The sequence below is a fragment of the Falco peregrinus genome, chromosome 1, assembly GCF_023634155.1.
Source record: "Falco peregrinus isolate bFalPer1 chromosome 1, bFalPer1.pri, whole genome shotgun sequence".
Classification (NCBI taxonomy): domain Eukaryota; kingdom Metazoa; phylum Chordata; class Aves; order Falconiformes; family Falconidae; genus Falco; species Falco peregrinus.
The window spans coordinates 112,088,009-112,109,398 of NC_073721.1; the positions used below are offsets into that span (position 1 = coordinate 112,088,009).

Here is a 21,390-nt window from a genome sequence, read left to right on the forward strand (position 1 = left end):
ATAAAAATAGCATGCCTAGCTTCACATTAATATTTGAGGTAAACTAATGTGTCACACTAGAAACAACCAAACTTTCATTTATATCACTTTTCTTAACTCAGGTATTAAAAAACACCACAATGCAATGAAAATGTTGCTACCAACTATCCAAATGTTGTGGTTAGCCTCTAGCCTTTCTGAAGGCTATATACTGAAATTCAGTATTTGAAATTTGGGATGTCTTATAGGACAGCTTCAACAGTTAACTCAAGTATAACCTCTAATGTGTGTCCCTTTCACATACAGAAATCCTTGAGTACTTATAACCTGTCAGTTACAGTGTAATCACAAGTCAAGTAAACAGTTTGTCACCAATTTAAAGCCAATCTGCAGTGCTGAAGCTTAAGTGTTATTTCAGCACAAGTGAGGCTAACTCTACAGCAGTATTTCTCAATTTCAGGTTGGTGGACAGATAGTGGTCCAGAAGACAAGAAGCCATAAAACAACAAAAGAGCACACTCACATTTCCACATACCTAGAGAAGAAAATGAAATAAAATGTGGGAGGACAAAAGTAGTAACTTGATTTCATAGTAATATAAGATTATTGCAATACTTATTTTTCCAAACAACATTAGTTGAGCTTTCTCTTTACAAAATTGATAATTTAACGCAACTGATAAAATACATTCTTAATTTTCAGTTATCTTACAGTGCTCTGCAACACTAATTTTATGTGCCTATCATTATTTTCCACAATAAAAAGGTGTTTCATATTCTTCCACCCAACGAAATGAGTCTGCATTCTGATTGTTTACTTTAAAAAGCACAGAATATTTGGCACTTCCATCCATAATGGTGGTATAAGTGACATATTTTAATATATTGCAGTATCACATATGCTATGGTTAAGGTGCATAATCATTATAATATTTCCTTTCCCAAGAGAGCTTTCAAGAAACTTACAAGTGTCTGCTGCAAAAATGTTAAGATTTATTTCATTTTTTGAAACACTGGTACAGACAGAGTAGGCTACCCTAAAACAGACGTATAATAGAGCATGTGATGCTACCAAAAAAAAAAAAAAAATACTACTTGCTTGACGATCCATTAAGAAAATATCAATACCTACTGATGTTGATTTTAGACAAAAGCATCAAAACAAACTGTCTATAATAATTGAGTGTATTCCTGCTTTAACTTTTCCGAGTAGAAATTTGGGGTCGAAGAGTAATAGATTTGGCTGTTTAGAGCAACTATTATAATTCTATTCATATTGTCATTGTCTTTCTTATGCTAGCCCACCATTGAAAGTAATTTGTATTATGTAAAAAGCAAGATGGGCCAGTCAGGAATTATGTTTCCACTGTGATAAGCATTATTACTGTGCCAAAGTTTGTCATCTAAATTGTCAAAGGTAACGCAAGGCCAAATCAACTTCACGACATCATTCATTAAAACAAGCAAAAATCTAAAGACAGAAAGGCTCAACTGTTCTAAACAAAAGGGACCGCTGATTACATCCTGAAATCCGTTAGTGCTCATATCCGGTGGACTAGAAGAGTGTAGAATCAGAACGAGGACTAACTTTGTTGTGCCAGAAATCAGACATCAATTGCGAATAAAATGACAAGACAGACTCTTCTATCTGTCACCTTTTCTAGACTTCTTTAATTTGGAGGCCCAGCCTGGAGGCAGCATTACTTGGCATGACACCCTGAAGGATGCATAAACCGAGAAGAAAGAACACACTTTCAAGCAGCTTGACCCAAAGTGAATGAAAATGCAGGAGATGCATACAGTGCACTGATTCATGTCCTGCAGGAAGGTCAAGCCAGACTGTGACAGAAGGGAGTTCTTAGTGAACAGTGCTAAATGTAAGCCAATGATGAGCAATGGGCCACCATCTATTGTGACTGTGCAGACTATCAGCAGTACACACAAGCAAATTTGGAGGATCAATGAGATAGTTGTTTTTTTTCTTTTTAAATCTGTTCTGACCAAAAGCCTCCAATGAAACACCCACTGATGTAGTTACAAGGAACTACATCATATTGTAGAAACAAAACTTCCTTTTCCATACTGTTAAAACTATGTATACTTGAAGCACGTTCCATTTTAAAGACATAGTAGTATTTTTGTATTGTTATTTTTTTCTTTTTTACCATAATTACCTGAATCGTGATTCCTTTGGTTTATAAACCACTTATAGACAAGTTTCATTTTCAGAACAGTAATGTAAAATCTTTGTTGAAGGGAAAATGTCTGTTCAATTAAAAAAGGGTTGCTAGCAATGTACGTATACCTCACTTTTGAGTCTCACTTGTTTGACAGAATCACTTAAAAACTTTGCTTCTAGAAGCAAAACTTAAGAGAATGCTAAACTACCTGACACTGCAGCAATAGATGCTTCTTTGCAACATGTAAAAGGTGAATTACAATAGAAGAAAGACTAGGTTTGCAACTTTTTTCAGATACAGAATATGATGTCAATAAGAAGAGTTTTAAGATTTATACTCATTCATCTCCTTACTAAACAGATCTGAATTTTTATTCTATCTGAATCATCCTATCCTTACTCATAGACCACATCGCCAGTGTAACTCTCCACATGATTAATTTCTGGGTGAATGTGGGAGAAAGCATATCCTTTCCTGGATACTGAGTAGACTAAGGAGCAAGGCAGAGAGAGGAATTCATACAGTGATATGCATTAAATTTCTCTGGATTTGTGATGGAATTTACCAGTTCCATACAACATTTGGAAATAAGTTCTTAAAAGAGAGAAGCCAATTTCCTAATATTTATCTACTACCAGTATTTTTTTATTTATAGCCAAGTACAGCTTTTTGTTCTATTTACATGTAAACACCTACACAAGATCAGAATTGAATGATCATTCAAATAATAAAACAGACTTAGAAAACTTTAGGCAGTTTATTTTGCGATTAATGTCCCTGAAATTTTGCTAGATCCATGGAAATCTTTTTTTTTTAAAAAAAAAAAACAAACCACAAACAAACAACCAAAAAGCAAAAAACAAAACACTTCAGTAATAAAGTAATTTTAATCAGATGATAATATGCTTTTGGGAAACATTTGAACATTGCAGCGAGGTCTGGACTTTAAAACAAAGCGTTCCTCAAAAAGAATGAGATGTTACTCTGCAGAAAGCAATGGTGACTCAGGTAAACAAACAGGAATTTTGAAATTTAAATATTCCAAATCGCTCTTGCTCTTACCTGCATATCTTCTAGTTGGCTTTCCAAAGACCTTTTCAACACTACCAATTCTTTTGCCTCCTTTTCAGCATGTTTCAAAGCTTCTTCTAATTGTTGTTTCTCTTCCTGCAATATGATTTGATACATTTAGAAATAATGGCAAGGCCTTTAATCTGACAAGTAAACTGAACTATAAATTATGTTCACTTTGATCTCCCCATTTCCAAGTTGTGACTTGCTTTTACATTGGTTTTCATAGGAGAAATCTTTCCTGTACATCTTAGGAAACTGCATCTTGCTTCTTGACAACCTGTGGGTTTTGCTTAGCCTTCCCAATGACATGGCTCACGGTCCAATTTGTCAGTTTTTGTGCTACAATGTATCCTTTGCAAACAGGAAGCAGAAGGGGACTTGTTTTCATAACTTACCTCATATCTCTTAATTCTTTCGTTCACTGAATTTTCTTCTCCTTTCATATTACAAATTTGTTTGTGCAACTCTTCAATTTTCTTCTCTAGCTCATCGACTGTTCTCTTCAACTGTTCGTTTTCCTCAGTCAGCTCTTTGACTTTATCTTCTAAACTATTTTGCAACTCTTGCGCAGCATTTCTTTCTCTGGCAAGGACAGCAGCGCTCTAGTGAAAACAAATTATGTCATGTTTAAAAAAAGAATAAAAATAATTGATGCTGTTTTCCAACAGAAGTTTCATATAACACCACAGGAAGTATAGCTAGGATATAACACTAAAATGTCAACAAATAATTTAACTTAAACATCCGTATGCACTACAAACATGTATTTTTATTATTCATATTACTGTGGGACAACACACAAGGAACATTCTTTTTCACCTCAGGCATACCTAAGTGCTAAAGTAACATACAACACCTAATCAGTCCCATGCTTGCCATCACATATTTTCTCCTTAACATCTTCCTCTTCATTGCCCTAAAACATTTTCCTTACCAAATCCCATTGTTAGGTAATTCCATGTAATCTAAAAAACTTAATAGACATCAAAAGCCATACAGACCTTTAAGGAAGAACATATTGATGAAGAGTATCTTCCATAGCAAAAATAAAATCTAGGCAGTCTCACCCCACTGCTTATTCCAAGCACAAACATACAACACACTACATTCATGAAACTGTTTGTGGGGTTACGAAGTAAATTAGCTTAGGCAACAGGATCAACTGTAATATATACACATACAGATAAACAGAAAAAGATATTAACACTAAACAAACAAACAAAACAAAACAAAAAGCCTGAGGGGGAGGTGGGAGCTGTTACTGGAAAAAAGCCCCAATTCATTTCAAAACACAGTGTCACAAAGTGCTGTGCCAGCACAGAAGAGCAGATGCTGAGCAGGCATGAACAAGCAATAGAGAGTGGGGTACCTTACGGTGGTATTGGTGTAGCTCTACCCACCCATCATACAGCCCACACTTGGGGCTGTACTTACTCAGTAGAAGTTCTGCATGGTTTCCAGTTACTGCCTGGGGACGGAAGGGGTTCAGCTACTGAGTTCAACTTGTATTCAAAAAGATACACTTTGTATGTTTTCAGAAACTCTAATCAATATACAGCACAAAGACAAATTATAATAAACTACTCATCACAATTTATCACGTGGCAATAGATTATTATTTTTTTTGGCAGGGCAACTGGCATTTAACTCCTCAGACCTAATCATCACCTTAGTCTCACCACTTAACCTCTCTAAAACACCCTACCATTTATTGTGGAAACCGTGAGTGGAAGTATGTGTCTATATTGTTAAGACTACCTATACTGTTATACTACAATACAAACCAAATATGTATTTGTAAACATTTAATTCTGTGAAGTAAAGAGCTGGAAGGATTTAATCTTTGCTTTTCATTTACTTGTCGGTCAGAATCCCCAACACAAAAGAACCCTAGATGTAATTTGTGGTTCTTGCTCCTGGGCTTTCAGGGTCTGTACAGAGTATTGCTTTGTATCAAAGATCTGGTTCTCATGTATAGGCCCACTGCCTTCTACATTAAAACCTTAAACAATAGGCAGAACACAAGAACAAGATAAATGAGTCAATCTAGACCAGTATGCTTTCCTGTGGCCATAGCTGATGTTTACGGAAAAAAAAAAGAAGAAAAACAATTATGGGGCAAGCCTTTCTGCATTACACACTGCCAGCCCTCACTGCTTTTTCCTCCGTGAACGTATCATCCATTAATTTCTCTAATCCTTTTTTAATCCATTTATACCTTTGGTGTCTACATTGTCAGGTGACAATAGGTAATTACACATTAATTACTGAAGCATAACACTTTTGCATGTGAAATTGTGTTTATCTGAGAGAAAACAAAAGAAATCCTACAAAGTAGTTTGGTAAAAAACTATTTTGTGAAGTATCTTACAGAAAACCTGAAAAGTTATTTTCATTTATGCTATTTTTGATTGTAGCTCCCAATTTTCCCCTCCTCACCTGCAAAAGGAGTAAGCAAAGTTATATAAAAGGGTGTTTACAAAGTAATCTTCACTAGATTATTTTCTAGCAAGCAACAGCTTTAAAATCATGCAAATCAGGTTGATAAAGCAGTAACTCAGAAAACACTCAGACTGTCTACAGGGTCAATGAACTTATACAAAAACTGGCAGCGTAAGCAAGCAGACAAGTTCTGGTCTTTTGAAAATACTGAAAAAACTTGTTCTTATAAGTGCACAAGTAGTTAAAAGCTCTGAAATATTCTCCGCTGATGTTTTACGTTCTCACATACTGAAATTTTAATAGCATTTATATATTCCTTTAATTTTTGCTTTTTGCATACAGCAAAGTTTTACTAATTAGCAAGCAATCAGTGGCTCCTTTTTGTCTCATTTCCCCTTTCTGGAGCTGAGTGAAAGCAGCTGAGGCATGCTGGGGAGTTCAGGGAAAGGAATGTTGATTTGTCTGTTCTTTTTCATCCAACTGCCTACACAGGGCTGCACAGTAAGAGGACTGCAGCAGACCCACACTGTACCTGAAGATTCCACTACCTCATCTACCGTGGTTTGCTCTACTTTTCCAACACAGGAAGCATTACCTACTTAGAAGTACACACACACACAGAAGCACACAATCACACAACTAAACAGATATCCCAGATCTACATACATAAATTTACACATAAATACATATATATATATGTATTTAACTTAACAGTTCAAAATTCAGTTCATCCTACACGAATGCAGTCATATGTAGAGATCTGCTCCAGCCTGCCTTTTGCTGTATGTATCTTAGGATACTGTTGTAGCCAACTGAAATGAAAATTAAACTGGTACTCTCTCTTTTCCACTATATATGTCAGTAAGTTAGCTAAGTGAATATATATAAAAGGTAGAGAAGTATAAAGGGCAAGTTGCAACTATTATCTTTCTTAACCTAATTTAAAATCTTTGAAATAGATTGGGTATGTAAGTAAAACCTGCCTAAAGTTCCAGCTACCTGAGTGAGTAGCACTCAGACAGCAGACCTCCACAGGTCTCTAATGACCTTGGCATCATTACAAGGTTTACACCTTCACATCAATGAACTATTCCCAAGCAAATTCTCTAACATGTTAAATACAAAATTGCTTGCTTTCACCTGGAAGGGGTCTGTCTTAAAAATAGCAACAATAAATACATACACTGACAGGCACACACTTTTTCAAGATTGTAGGAAAACTCTTCTAGTATATATGCAGAGCTTTACTGTATTGTATTAGGAAGAGTGGGCATTTTTCTTATGTATCTTCTGCGAAGAGTAGGAGAAATTTTCTTCACAATACAGATTTCACTGTACACTGTTGTTTCAACATCTTTTCAACTCGTTTCAAGTAAGACTGAAAAGAAACACAGAAGTATCTGATCTATCCTACCGGTTTACCTTACACAATTGTACTATATACATAAGGCATAGAAGATCACCTTCAGGATGATTAAAAAAAATAAAAAATATACAAGTATCTTCAATTTGATACTAAAAATTAAACAATGTCAAACCACACAAATACAATTGAGATGTTCTTTGAGCAGAAAATGCACACATAGCATCACTTCTCCAAAACAGTCAAATTGCACAGCTGGGTTTAGACAGAAAAAAAGCCTGTATTTATTTATCCCCAGTGTTGTGAGAATTGCATGCAGAGCTCTCTTCACTGGCAGGAATGAAGTTTCCTGTACCATATTGCCACAGAAAGTTATGGTACCAAAAAACTCCGCGCCTCTTCCCTCCTCCTGTTCTCCACTGTTAGTCTTATCTGGCACCCCACGTCACCGTCTACCTCCCCTCCAGTTCTTCTCTTGGGAAGACAGGTGAACACAATAGAAAAGAGTCCAGGTATCTTTAGGAAGGCTATGCAAAGGAAACAAGCACTGAAACATAGCTTTGACAGACCTTGTAGCAACACCATTAGGGGAGAACCCCATGGAAAGAGATCCTTATCCATATATTGAACAGTTACATAAGGTTCAGGTCATCAGCTACCAAATGATATATGGACACTGTCGAAGCAGAAACAGATCGTTGCATCCTTTGACTACGGAACCCTACCGCACAGGCAGCGTACTCAACCAGCCCTGAGCAACTAAAAGGCAGTATTATTCACAAAGAAAGCATTTGTTAAATTTACCACTCTGTCGTTAGAGCTGGCCCACTATATTCTGCATAAAATTCCCCTCATAAAAATATGCCAGTAGAAGATATGAAATTCACCGCACTGAAATTACAGAGGAACTACTACGTACATTGATAAATTTTGAATGCCAATTATTGCGCTTCATAGTGCTAAAACTGAAAGTGGCAACAACATAGACAGTTTAAACTGTACAACAGATGGTATTTGCTAACAGCCAGTGGTAAAGCTTTTCTCTTTGGTTCTGTCTATATGAGCAAGAAGGCACAGCTTTCACTTAAAATTCAGCGACTGGCTCTCACTTTCTAAAAAGGAGTCGAAAGCTGTTTGCAAAAGCATTGAATTAGAGTGGGTTAAGTGATGAGGATGCAAGCAGAGGATAACTGAACACTATATGACTAGTAAGTACAAATGAGGAAAAAAAAGCCAGACAGAGAGATCTCAAGATACACAGGTTGTGCTGTGGATCCATAGCTTTCAGTCCATACATGACTGACTTGTAATCGTGCTGTACTTAAACAGTGCAAGTTAACAAAAGGTCCTTAAGTTGATGACACTGCATCAACTAATAGATCCTCTGGGTACCCATTCGTAAATCCTTTACAGTGCTACATTTTAATATTTGGGGATGTTGCCAGATTTTTGGAAATTATTTTAACTAAAGTTTTATATAAATTTAACCCACAGTAACAGAACTGGGTAAAGGTCACAAAGTAATGATTTAAGTTGAGTATGAAACTTTAACAAACATGTTAATATAACATGATCTTTAGTTCACAGAATTGCATATCAGCCTCTTCAGAGAGCTGAAATGAGATTATGTGCATAAACACGCAGAGCACATAACAGACGGAACTGGTTAAACAAGATTCTTGAAGACAAACTGGAATGAAATACTGTATATTCAGACATATTTGCTGAAAAAAACCAAAACAAACAAAACCAACAATAACAAAAAACCCCAAACAAACAACAAAAAACCCCCAAACAACAAAAAAACCAAACTCCCCTAAAAAACAGGATGGGGGGAAGCAGTGGAACTGTATCAAGCATTGAAGTGGGCTCTCTGGGTCTTAGAATTGATACATCACAATTCCAAGACTGCAGTTTCTTCCCTATGATGTATAAGACATGCTAATTTCTTTTTACTCCCACTTGCTAGTAGTGCCAGTATGTTTTAGCAAACCAACTTTTTACTATATTGTATTAGGGAATTATATTCATGTAAGGTAAAAACCCTACAGTGTTTTCCTTGTTTGTTTGCCTGCATTTGCTTTGTCTTTTCTTTCAATCTGTCCTCACTCTGTCTTCCAGGGCATTCAGTGCCTTCTATGTCCCATGTTTAGCCTGTTTCACATTCAAATTTCCACCTCTGCAATCACTGAAGGAGTAATACCTTCCTCTTACTACCCACACCTTTGCAGACTTCTTACACACACTCATACCTTCTTCTCATTTATTATTTTTGAATACATGAAGTATTATGTTTTCTCAAATTTTGTCATGCTTAAACTTATGATTTAAGACTGAGCAGACCTTATCAGCAGACTTAAGCTACAGAGATTAGGTAAAAGAAGCTGGAAATGAGTTGCAAATTCCTGGAAAAAGCTGAAAAAAAGAAAAAACAGCCCGTTTATAAGAAAGAAAACATAGCTGTAATGATGAGTCCCACAATACAAAGTTCTCTGTGACTCCCTGAAGAAAAGCTTCTGCATCCTAATATTGTCGTGCCATAGTGCACATGGAGCAGCTTTACTTACTAGCCCAGTAGTGGACTCAAACCACCACAAACAACACGTTACCAAACCTAAAAGAAAGGTCCACTGCAAAAAAATCAGTTTCTGACCACAAAAAAAAAGATCATACACGGAGGAAAATAATCCATGTATGTCAATAACAACTAAATATTTTAATAGTTCTCATAATTTTAACTCTGAAGCTTAAAGGATTTAGTCAATCAGCTTGAGAACAAGTCAAAGAGTTTACTGTGAAAGAGGCTGCTGCTGCAGAAATACAGGAGTGCTGCAGAATGAGTGAGGCAGCAGGAGAACGGATAGTTTCACAGCTAAGGTACCCAAATAAAGCCCTAGAAAATCTGGAACCCATTCTTGTCTCTGCCAAAGAGCTCCTGAGGCAAATCACTCAACCAAAACTTTCCAGAGGGGACCAAGAAGTGCATATTCTTTAGTTTCCTTGATGCTTGATTTAAGACACCAGGGCTAGGTTTCCAAAGTCTTGTGAGCACAGTTGCAACTGAAGTCAGCAAAAATTGTACCCTGAATAGATCAAGGACTACATAACGGTTAATATTATGTTAACCTAGGCACCCCAATTTGAACACGCACAACTCATGGACCCTTTTGACAGTTATGCCTTTACCTCTTAGTTTCCTACACTTAATATGGGGAATAACATTATTCATGAGCTTGCAGCCTATGCAAGAAAAGAAATTAAAGTTTGTGAAATAATCAATATAATTCTTCCTTCAGAAGAAGGTTTTAGCAGTATGTACCGAGTGCAGAAACAGACTGGTCTGAAAAACATTGATAAATGAAATATTCTAACATTGTTTAAGTGAGTACAAAGCTACTTTTAATTCACCACAGATGGGCAAGAATGTGACAGGATGAATGCACATATATATGTGTTCTATTTGATTTGGTATATACACCTGATTTATAAAGTTTTACCTAGCGTAGGTCTGCTTATATGAGCCCACATAGCCAGAGCTGCTGAGTTCATATGCACACAACATTCAGTTTTCAGCTTTGGGCCTGAAGAAGTTACTCTCTATGAGGGAACTTCAGCAATGAAATTCAATTCCCTCACTTCTCATCCTGCTCCTTTTCAGTTTTTTTGCCTAACAAGAAACAAATCTAATAAAGTTTGGGTCTGAATATAGTTGTATACATACCCAGAAATATTTTAAAATATATAAAAATTAGTCAAGAACTAGTTTAAATAAAGCAATAAATATAATTCCAACTGCTTTGATACAGAAATCTCAGTAAAGCAAATGTATTTATATACTATTCTACTCTCAACTTGGGTGCAAGCAGTGAATAGATTTAAAGAATCAGAGATTAAGCTCAGTTAATACAAAAGGTAGTAAAATTCTTCCCACCACTCATTATTGTGTAAACCCAAAGAAACTGGACAGAACACAGAAATGGGTCCCTGAGATGCAAACGAAATGTTCTACTTCAACCTGAATACAGCAAAAAACCTCTTTGATAGGAATGCAGAAAATGTTCTGTGCCTCCACACCTTTTTTTACCACACCCTTAACACTGGCAAAGACATGAGAGTGGTTGTGTAACTGATCATTAAAAAATGGTTTTGGCTGACTTCAGTGGTTCAACTGGTGAAATTCCCCTTTGGCAGTGACTGCACAATACAGGACCTTTAGAGTTCTTTTACAAAATACAGGAAGAGCTAAAGTGAGGGGAAACTATCTAATTCACAGCTTATTAGAATTGTTAAATTTTGGCTAGATTCAATGTTTATTAGGCAAAACTTTGACAATATTTCTAAAAACCTTGACATTTCCTTTCAGAATCAAGTTCAACTGAGTAAAATCGAGTTCAGTCAATTAACTGTTCTTTAATTGCCATACTTGAAGTACAAATCTAAAGAATAAATCTCCATTCAAAATGAGCTACAGCACTAATAGAAGTATTTTAATGGAAGCAACAGACTTTCAAATATTCTTTCCTAAATTCATACTTGTGGAATCAAAGTAAATGACATGATAATCTTCCAAAACCTTCTGAAAAAAAGGGCATGGTGTGGCTGCTCACTTCATTCTGTTCCTGGTATGGAACACTTAAGTTATCACGATGCTGTCTGATGAAACCAACTCTGAAGTCTAATGGGCCAGCTTTTTAGGTTGATGCTGGACTAGTTGTTTAACTTCTTGAACTACATGTAAGAGGTTCCATGTGGCTTCAGGGATTCAGAACTAACCAGCTCAGATGATCCTGAGGGGTTAGCAGTGATGGAGACACCAAATCCCTTTCTATTGTCTTTTCTTCTCCTTTCTGTACATAAATAAATCAAGTTTAAATAAAACAACTAGCCACTGATTTCCCTGGGTAACATGCAGGTGATTTCCAAAGAAAGAAACAACCAAACCCAACCTTCACCTCAAGACTGACACCCAAGGAAAAGAGACAAATATAGTGATTCTCAACATAGGGACAGCACTTTAACTGTAATCCTTTTTAGCTCTTCAATAAAGACAGCTTCTGAAATCAGTATTATTCGGGTATAGCCATCTAGTTTTTAAAGCTCATGAATGCAAATCCGGTATTTTTCCCCACTGTGCACCTTTAGGCAATTCTTCTAACCTCAGACACTATTTCTTAAAGCAGTTGAAAGCTCTGGGATGAATAATACAGCAACACTGGATAGCATGGATAATAAAATCCCATACCTCTAAAAAAAGAATGCGAAAACTCCTTAAAAGCAGAATGGACTGTTAGGCTACCAACCCCTCAACCCCAAAAAAAACTCCAAACAAAAAAGCTTCTGGAGAAGAGACTAAATGGCCTAAACAACTTTACTTACTGCCCTTCTACCTTCAACTGATTATATTAATTCTTCCCATCATCTCAAAATGAGGCCTAGCCTACTTTAACACGTGGCTATGCCTTTGGAAGTTAACCATTATGAGTTACCTATTAAAAGGGTCAGTGTGTTTTTATCTCTTAGTGAGGTATGCTGCAACCAACTTGAATCCTCAGCTGTACTTCAAGAGATTATTCAGTAAACAAGCGCACAAATTTACAAGCAATTCAGATGGTCTTTCCTTCCATTTCAGCTAGAGCCATTATACTAACTGGTTAAAAATTACTCACTTGTGACAGTTTAGAGACAAGACTTTTCTTGCAAGGTCATTTTTGCTGATCGAAATGGTATCCTATCCTTAATATTCATTCCAGAACCATTTAGGTTTTCATTTGAGATGCAACAAAAGATTTAAGTGCCTACATTTTAGAACTGAGAATGCACTTCTTTCTTTTTTACACAGAGCACATTAAACAAAATTTCCCAATACAGGCATGACCTAACATTTACCCAGTTATAAAATCCAAAGCCAGGAAAGTATTAACCTCTCAACCAGTAGCTATACCAATGTCATATTATCCTCCTCAGATCGGCTTATACTAACAGTCTTTCCAAGGTCAGAAGTTGTTGCAAAGACTAGAGTGAAATATTAACTAGTTCTATGTTCACATTGTACCCTACTGAATGGACTTACACAGTCAAACACTTCACACGCATACACAAACAAACATATACTTTCACAGGACAAGTCACCTGAACGTACATACACTGACTTCTGCTGATAAGGATTAGTGATCCTCCTGATGGTATTAAAGAAGTATCTGACTGCACAGACTCTTGCCAACTTTCAGAAACAAACAAAAAATACCACAAACAAACAACCCCCCTTCCCACACCAGACTAACTGAAATAGTCCTGGGTGATCATTTTTTTTGGGTCTGGTTTAGATGTGTTACAATCCAACACAAATAGAATTTTGCAGGACAGTTTTGCTCAGAGGCTTTCTTGACTCTACATACAGCATAAAACTCACCAAATTGTAGCTTCATGGTACTGTCTGCATCCAAACACGTCCCCACTAAACAAATGGAGGAGTAAATTGCATGGAAATGAAAGACCAGGGGAGCTGGAACTTAAAAAGCTTGCTTTAGCACCCAAAAACAAAGTCACCAAGTTACATCTTCAGTGGACTTTAGAGGCATGTTTATTATTCTTGTTGACAACACAGCTAGCATTCCATAATTTGTTTGGTATTTCGTTTAATGGGTGCCTAAAAACATGCATGATGCTATTACCAAACAACTTCCTTTCCATGCATAGAACAGACGCTTACAGCAAAACAAATCAAATCTGTGTCGCAGATTTTCCATATACAGTTCTGAAATATGTGTTTCCAATAACCAGGCCTATTTAAGGAGTGCCTGCAGCCTTCGTTCTACCATCATGCATCTGTCTGTGCACCCTCCCACTCTTTCCCCCACTCCATCTGTGTCTGTAGGACCACACTGGGAATCAATCAAAAACATACCAGGCTTTTAAAGTGCTGGTAAAGGCAGGCAGAAAATGCAAAAGCAAGCGAAGGCAGGTCATGAAAGAAGAAACATTGACTTGCACCAGTCAGTCCACTATTCTTTCACTCCGTATACAGTTTAGATCAGTCACCAACCAGCTTCTACCATTGAAACAATCAAAAAAAAGTGTTATTTCAAGATGTGAAAGGCTGCCTTCAGGCAAGCAGAGGAAAAAAAAAAAATAACCCCACCAGTCACATTCGAAATCCTGGTTCATCTCTCTAAATCTTTTCCAGCTGTAGTGTATCTTGTTGGAGGTGAACGGACCAGACTCAGACACAGATTTCAGGATGCAGATTCAGAGGAGCTATGAATGTATCTATACAAGGGTGTAATGATGTTCTTTTGCCCAAGTAATTCCTGTCATATAACATTTCTTTTGCTGCTATCAAGATAATGCCTTTATAGAGCTAGTTATTATGGCCCTAAGATTTCACACCTTAGATTGGTACAAATTAGTCAGGCTCCTATTGGGTTTTTTCCTTATATATAATTTTACAGTTAATTACATTAAATTTGTCTATCACTTTATGTACCACAGTGTCTCTAAAATGCTCCACAATCAGTTAAGTCTTCACTTTACCCTAAGTAACCTGGGTAACTACTGTTTGGTGTTTGTACAGCATTATTACAAAATAGGTTCTCAGAATACACTAGATTTAGTTATGTTTCATTTTACATTTAAACTACATATGCCAAGCCATTTCTACAAGAAAGTCATACACAGTATATATCGATATCATTTACAATGCTTAAGCTAGCTTTTGTTGAACTGCTGCTCTATGTGGGAGATTACTGTTAGCTTTGAAGAAGTATCATTTTATCAGGTTAGGTAGAAAAAGATTCAATATTTTCTTTACAGCCCTGTGCTAGATTCATCTAAATTCACAATCAGTTCATACTGACTGGAAAAAAACAAGAACAAAACCAAAGTATCTTCTCATTGACAATGTTCAACATTTTGTATTATTTTCTTATTTTAAAGGAATACACTTCTAGTTCATGACATGTGCAGAAGGTAACCACTGTCTTTTGCTGTTCCTACCACTTGTTCTGGTAAAATTCCTTCTTCTCTTTAATCATATCATATGTCTTAACACATACATGTCAGTTAAAGCTCACATGACCAGCAAGCTTCATTGCATTCTTAAATGTGTTGATAAATGTATCAGCTTCTAAACTCTGTCTGTTTTATCATTTTGAAGACAAGGTCGGAAGTATGATGAACCCTGAACAAACCAGTCAAGGTCAGGCTTAGATAAGCCTCCTCATAATGTGATGATTACGCTTTTTCTGAGCAACATAATTTGTGCAGACTGCTTCTCAAAACATAAATTTGACAGTGCTGTGCAGTTTGCAACTGCACTCCCGAGCTGATACAATTTCAGTGGAATTTGAACAGTACAAGCTGCTATTTGCCACAACCTTTTACCTACAGTATTACATTCCAAAAGCTATTTCCAAATTTTATTGAAACAGTGGCACTTCATGTACAGTAACAGAGCATTCATGGTTAAGTAGTACAATTCTGGCCTGTTGTGTTGTAGGGTCAGATTAAGTAATACAAATTTTTGTACTAGATTAAAACCAGTAGGGGATTCATATTAATTTCTGCTCTAGCACTTGCAGTTATGAAGAAATCAATCTTTAATTAGAAAAACATTCATTTTTTAATTTATTATTAAATTACAGGCAATGATGACCCCACAGAGGTACGTTATGGAAGAGTAAAACTTTTGCTACTGTTAAATGGAAATAGTCTGGTCTCAGTCTTAATAAACAGGCAATGGAAGTTAAGAACAATCACAGCCATCTCAAGACCACCACAAGCAAAAGACATAACACAAAACTGAGTTAAAACTGTAGCAAAGAATATTAGCATCTTAATAACTGTGGCTTTATATAAAAATCTCTATTTAAAAAAAGCCTACCACCACATCAGTGAGCATGAAAAAAGAACCACACATGACAAATAACCCTGCTCTGTTCTCTTATCAGATCACCCTGAATATGTTTCTAACATGATTTCAAAACAGATCTATGTGGCATTTTAATCACAGATTAAATGCACTGTACATGACTTGCCAACCGATCTGACACCTCCAGCAGCTGAAAAATTCTGTTGATTTAACACTGGCACAAAAGTTACTTCTTTTCTCCCTGTAAAAACTTCCTTTTTGGCCTAATACATATCACAAAACAATTTTATTCAGCATACCAATTTGGATGATACAGAAGCCACATATGAAGTTACCACCTTATGCATACAGACTCCAATATACCCTGCTCTAGCAAATACCAGTATCCATATTTTCTGTATGATAAACCACTTATTACAGCATTTACACACCTGTTCTCTTCATTAAATACAACAGAATGGCCCTTTCCACTAATCTTTGATGTAAATTTCTTGTATCCCACAATCCAATATAAATCTTTCTAACTTGCAGTAATATAAAAAAGATAGTTTAACAGGTCAAGGAGCTTCAATTGTATAAAACATGATTTTCACACAAACTGCTGGGTACTCCGATAAATTATAAAAACAATCAACATCATATGTAAGATGACAGCAGATCACCCATCTAACTCTCCACAGAAACTGGTTATAGTTTCCTGACAGATGATACATCAAACTCAACAACTGATCTCAGCCAGTAGACATAGGGGTAATGCTGGGCTTCAAAAAATCATTAAGAATACTAATACTGCTGAGATTAAAAAAAAAACCAAACACAACACAACAACAACAAAAAAACCAATCACCAAACACCTTCCAACTATGCATGATTAAAGTTTTACTTAAAATAAAAACAACAATCAGAAAAGCAGAACTGCTGCTCAGAGCAACATTAATTAATTAAATTTCACTTTTGAATATCTTATTAAATTTACGATTAGATAGGCTATGTCATGCAAGTAAATAAATGCTATTTATAACTATCACTAAGCCACAGCAACCCAGTCATAGAGCCATTTCCCAGACTGTTATTGTTATGCCAAACAGACTACTCTTTCATTTCTTGTCAGTCGTAATTACAGTTCCATAATTGAAATACAGTAAATTACCATGCAGTAACTTTGAAAGATGGTTCACTGAGGTTAAGCTGTCACTACAATTACTGTATAATAAAAAAAGATAATTTAGATGTTCTACTTCTCTCTCAAAGAAAAAAATTAATTCAGTTCAAGCAGCTCAGATGAGTCAAATATCTTCATGATGATGTAAACAAAAAGAAACAACACATTCAAGCAAAGCCAAAAAATCTCAGGTAGAAGTCCTAGGCTACATAAATAAATCAGTGTATATAAACTTTTCTACCACTCTAGAAAATTGCACATTCAAAGCCAATCCTTTAAAAGAATACTCTTTATCAAAATCAGTCACACAGTAACTATTTAGCTTCCATATGTGCTCCTATTTGGCTCATAGAGCATATAAAGCTTTGGAAACTTCTTTCAAGTTCCAAGCTTAATTTTAATTCAGTTCTACATCATGTTTTCAGCCATGATCGGTAGGATAACTGCAACTCAACACCAATAAGGTGTAAGTAAAAGATAAAAACTAGCACAGATATTTCTAAGCATAAAACCAGGCCTACAATTTTGACTTACATAGGTCAAGCACAGCTTCCCTGTAGAAATTTTCTCAAATATTTAACAGAAATAAAATGAGGGAAGGGGATATGGAAATGACATAAATAACTGTCATTGTAAAAATAATGCTCAAAATTTTTATTTTGAGAAAGAACTGTCCCCTTAAAAAAACACCAATCTTTCAATAAATTCTTAGTTGCTGTCTCTGTGAAGATAACTTCACAAAGGAAATCTTTTGGAAAACAGTAACAGATATGTACATCTGAAAACTGTTCCTATTCTCCCCCTCACAAAGACTTCCTGCTGATGCTGGAAGAGGCAATTCCTTCAGTTCTTTTTTACTCCTGGCTGCTTCTAGACACCCAACCCCTGCTACTTCCCTCGTGTTGGCATTCATGTGACCATACAGTAAACAAGATAAGCTCAATAAATGAAAAGGACACAAAATGAAACAAACATAAAACCACCCTAGTAGTAAGTGGTTGAAGGGACAAGGCGGGACAATGTAACCAGGGAACAGGACATGACACAAGGAGCTGAAGGTAGGAACAGTGGGCTGCAATGAACTTCAGAGAACTGCTAGAAGCTCCAAAACTATTGCAGCAGCATCACTGGCAAAGCATACTTGGCACTCTTCAGGGCATCCACAAGGTTTCAGTGATTCCATTTAACCCAAAGACAAGCAAATGGTCCTTTGTACTATACTCCCATCTATTCTCTCACAAAGTCTGCTATGAAGGAAATGTAGTAAATAACTGCTCGAAGAAAGGGCCGCAACTTCAGCTGTGACAAACAATCAAAACATTATGTAAGTGTATGAAATAAAACCTATTCTCAGCAGCTAAGTCTCCTAGCCCAAATCTTTACTTATTATTTTGCTAAGAAAACAGCAGTATCTGAAAGCATCTAGTATAGACATATGTGAGAGGTTTGATTTTTCCCTGTAAAGGTTAACTGCAATCACTTTTTTCACCTCTGTTGCTTCCTCCAGGCTCTGTTGCAGATCAAGCACTTCTTTATCGTGTTTCTCTTTAAGTTTATCCATCTCCATGTCATGGCTAGATACTTCTTCTTTTAGTGCTCCTTTTAAAGCTGTAAGCTCCCTCTCTCTCTTTCTCAAAATCTCTTCTTGTTGATCTTTTGCTATTAATACTTCTTGCAGATCCTGCTTCATTTGCATGAGCTCCTAAAGAATAAAATTAAACACAATTGCATGACAAATGGCTCCAATGGATGTTCTGTGCTTCAGGAAGGAAAGCATATAAATTCCCCAAGGCCAACTTTATTTCATATGACCAACATATTTCTTTGTGGCTTTTTTAGTAAGCTAAAAGTTTACTAAACCTTAAGATTATTAGAAGTATAACATAAAGCTGATGTTTTATGCAACAGGTCAACACACCTGATGCTGCAAAAGCATGAAAAAATTTGGATGGGGTATGTTATTGCTGTCCGTAAATAAATTGTACTCTTAGTTTGATTCCTGCTTTAACAACTCCCTCAGTCCTACCTTCTGTGGCAGAGAGGTAGGTAAGAACAAAGAAAAACCTTTTTTTTCCCCACACTGCAAGAGAGGTGAACCCAATGATAATTCTTTGTTGTCTTTTCTGCTGGAAAGAATAAAGTTGCTTCTACAGGTGCTGAAGACAAAACAAGTGCTTCACAACCAAGTCCATATCTTTACACTCTTCCTCCTCCCACCATGTTCACCCTAGAAGTCATTTCCCCTCTCCAGATTGCTGGGAAGGAAGGGGGTAGTCAGTGAATTTGAAGAATAAACACACACGTGCATGTATACAAACACAGAATATAACAATAACAACTATCAAAAATGTACCACTTCAAGAATTATCTAATTCGGTAATTCTCAAGCTGTGAATAACTGCACTTTCAAAAAAACTGTGAACTTCCCCTGCACCGAAGCAGGATCAGCACATCTAAACGTTCCTGATACACATCATCTATTCTGTTCTTAAAAGCATACCATGAAAGGGATTCTACTACTGTCTGGATAACCATGTTCCACTGCTTAATTATGCATATTGATAGAAAATGTTTTCCAACACTTGCTTTAAATGTCTGCAGCTAAGTCTCTCATTTCTTAGTCTATCCCTACATAGCATAGAAAAATTGATCGTCTCCTTTATAGCAACATTCTACAACACGTTCTTCTGACTCTTCCCTCACTCCTCCACTCAGATTAAAGTCCTTCTTCACAGGTAATGTTTTTCAGTACTATCACCACCATTCCAGATATTCCCTTACCTACACACAACTTTCAACTGCAGTGCCTGAGATTTAAGACAGTAATTTAAGAGAGTAATCAAATCTCACCTACACAAAACAAGCTAGTTATTCTACTCGGCATGTCCTGCATACAAACACCTTTAATATTCCTGAGATCTATTGTCTGTGGTTTTGCTCCCTATTTCGCATTTTATCATTTAGCTTCCATTTCTTAAAGCTAGCTTTCTGCACTAGTATTAAAAAAAAAATTTAATTGTTTTGGTACTACCAAGTATTAAGATAACTCTGAACTCTAATCTTCCTTTTGAACCATTATGCACTGATACTCTTACACACCCTTATCAACAAATTTAATAAGCAGTGTTCCCTATTTCATCATCAGTAAATTACTATAACCAGGGATACAACCTATTCCTCTTTAACCCCAAGGTGACAAGAACCCCCTAACTCTTTTGCTCCTCTTCAGACTCTATCCCTTCTCTTCTCTACCTGGCCCCATCAACAAAGTCAACAATTTAAAGATTGCTTTGGTGAATATTTACCTTTTCTTAGTTGAATCTCACTCGGCCTTGCTAATACATACACCTTCTTTAAACTTCTGTTTCCTGTTGTGAAGCGAAATCCTATCTAACTGTTAAAACTGACTGAGATGATTATCTGGTAATAGTGGATAACTTGGCTGTTCCTCAACCAATATGTTATTTGTTCTCCCATTCTATGAGATAATGGTACTTATATTTTGTATTCCTTTTAGTATTAATGTAGTTGTTACAACATGCTTGCTTAGGTCACCTAATAATGGTATATTGTTTCGGACTGATTGAATCGGAAAAGCTAAGGCATGAATTTCTTCTACCTGTATCTTAGTTCCCACTTTTTATGCAGTTCTTCTGATTTTTTCATTCTCCTTCTGGTACTTTATAACTAACCTCAATCAGAACCTCTTTCTCCCCTTCATCGGTATGTTTTGCATTATCCAGTTCATCATGCATCTCAGAGAGCTGGTCCTGAAGATCTCTGATCTCAGTCTGGTGTTGTTCCTGCTCCATCTTCACTTGAAAAAGCCTCATCAGGAAAAATAAGACAGGATTTCTTAATTTTTAGAAATAGTAATTTGTTCTTTCAAGTACTAAAAAGATACAAGCATCTATTCCCATGTTCCCCACAAGGGAATGGGATATAATGAGGCAGAAAAATGAAACATCAGAGGGGTAAAAATGAGAACTCTTCGGTAGATATTTAAGTGGAAAGTTGTACTTTTAAACTACATAGTAATTTTAAAGCTGCATTTAAACTAAAGCATTCAAGTGCTTCCATATTTTAAAGACCTGAACTATATATTATGACCATGAATCATTACAGCAATTCACACTAAGAGGAAGACTATAAATTCAGCAGTCTTTCTCTTCCTCCCAGATACTCCAAAAACATGGCACTCTCAAACGGTAGAAACATTTCCTACAATAACAAACGTCACTCTGATTCCTTTATCATATTCTGAAGACACAGGTACTTTTAATCTAAAAGGTTTAAGAAAAGACATAAATTCCAATAAGTAACTT

The 21,390-nt window shown here is 36.2% G+C and overlaps 1 protein-coding gene across 5 annotated transcripts in view; it reads right to left on the minus strand.

Annotated features, from left to right (window-relative positions):
- CGNL1 (cingulin like 1) overlaps positions 1–21,390 on the minus strand; it is a 63,861-nt gene that overhangs the window by 20,442 nt on the left and 22,029 nt on the right. For all 5 annotated transcript variants that reach the window (XM_055808538.1, XM_055808534.1, XM_055808525.1 and 2 more), the window contains exons 7-10: positions 20,758–20,893; positions 18,555–18,767; positions 3,628–3,834; positions 3,221–3,325 (exon numbers count right to left, since the gene is read on the minus strand). In XM_055808538.1, the coding sequence (XP_055664513.1) occupies positions 3,221–3,325; positions 3,628–3,834; positions 18,555–18,767; positions 20,758–20,893 (661 nt within the window). The remainder of the gene's footprint in view (positions 1–3,220; positions 3,326–3,627; positions 3,835–18,554; positions 18,768–20,757; positions 20,894–21,390) is intronic.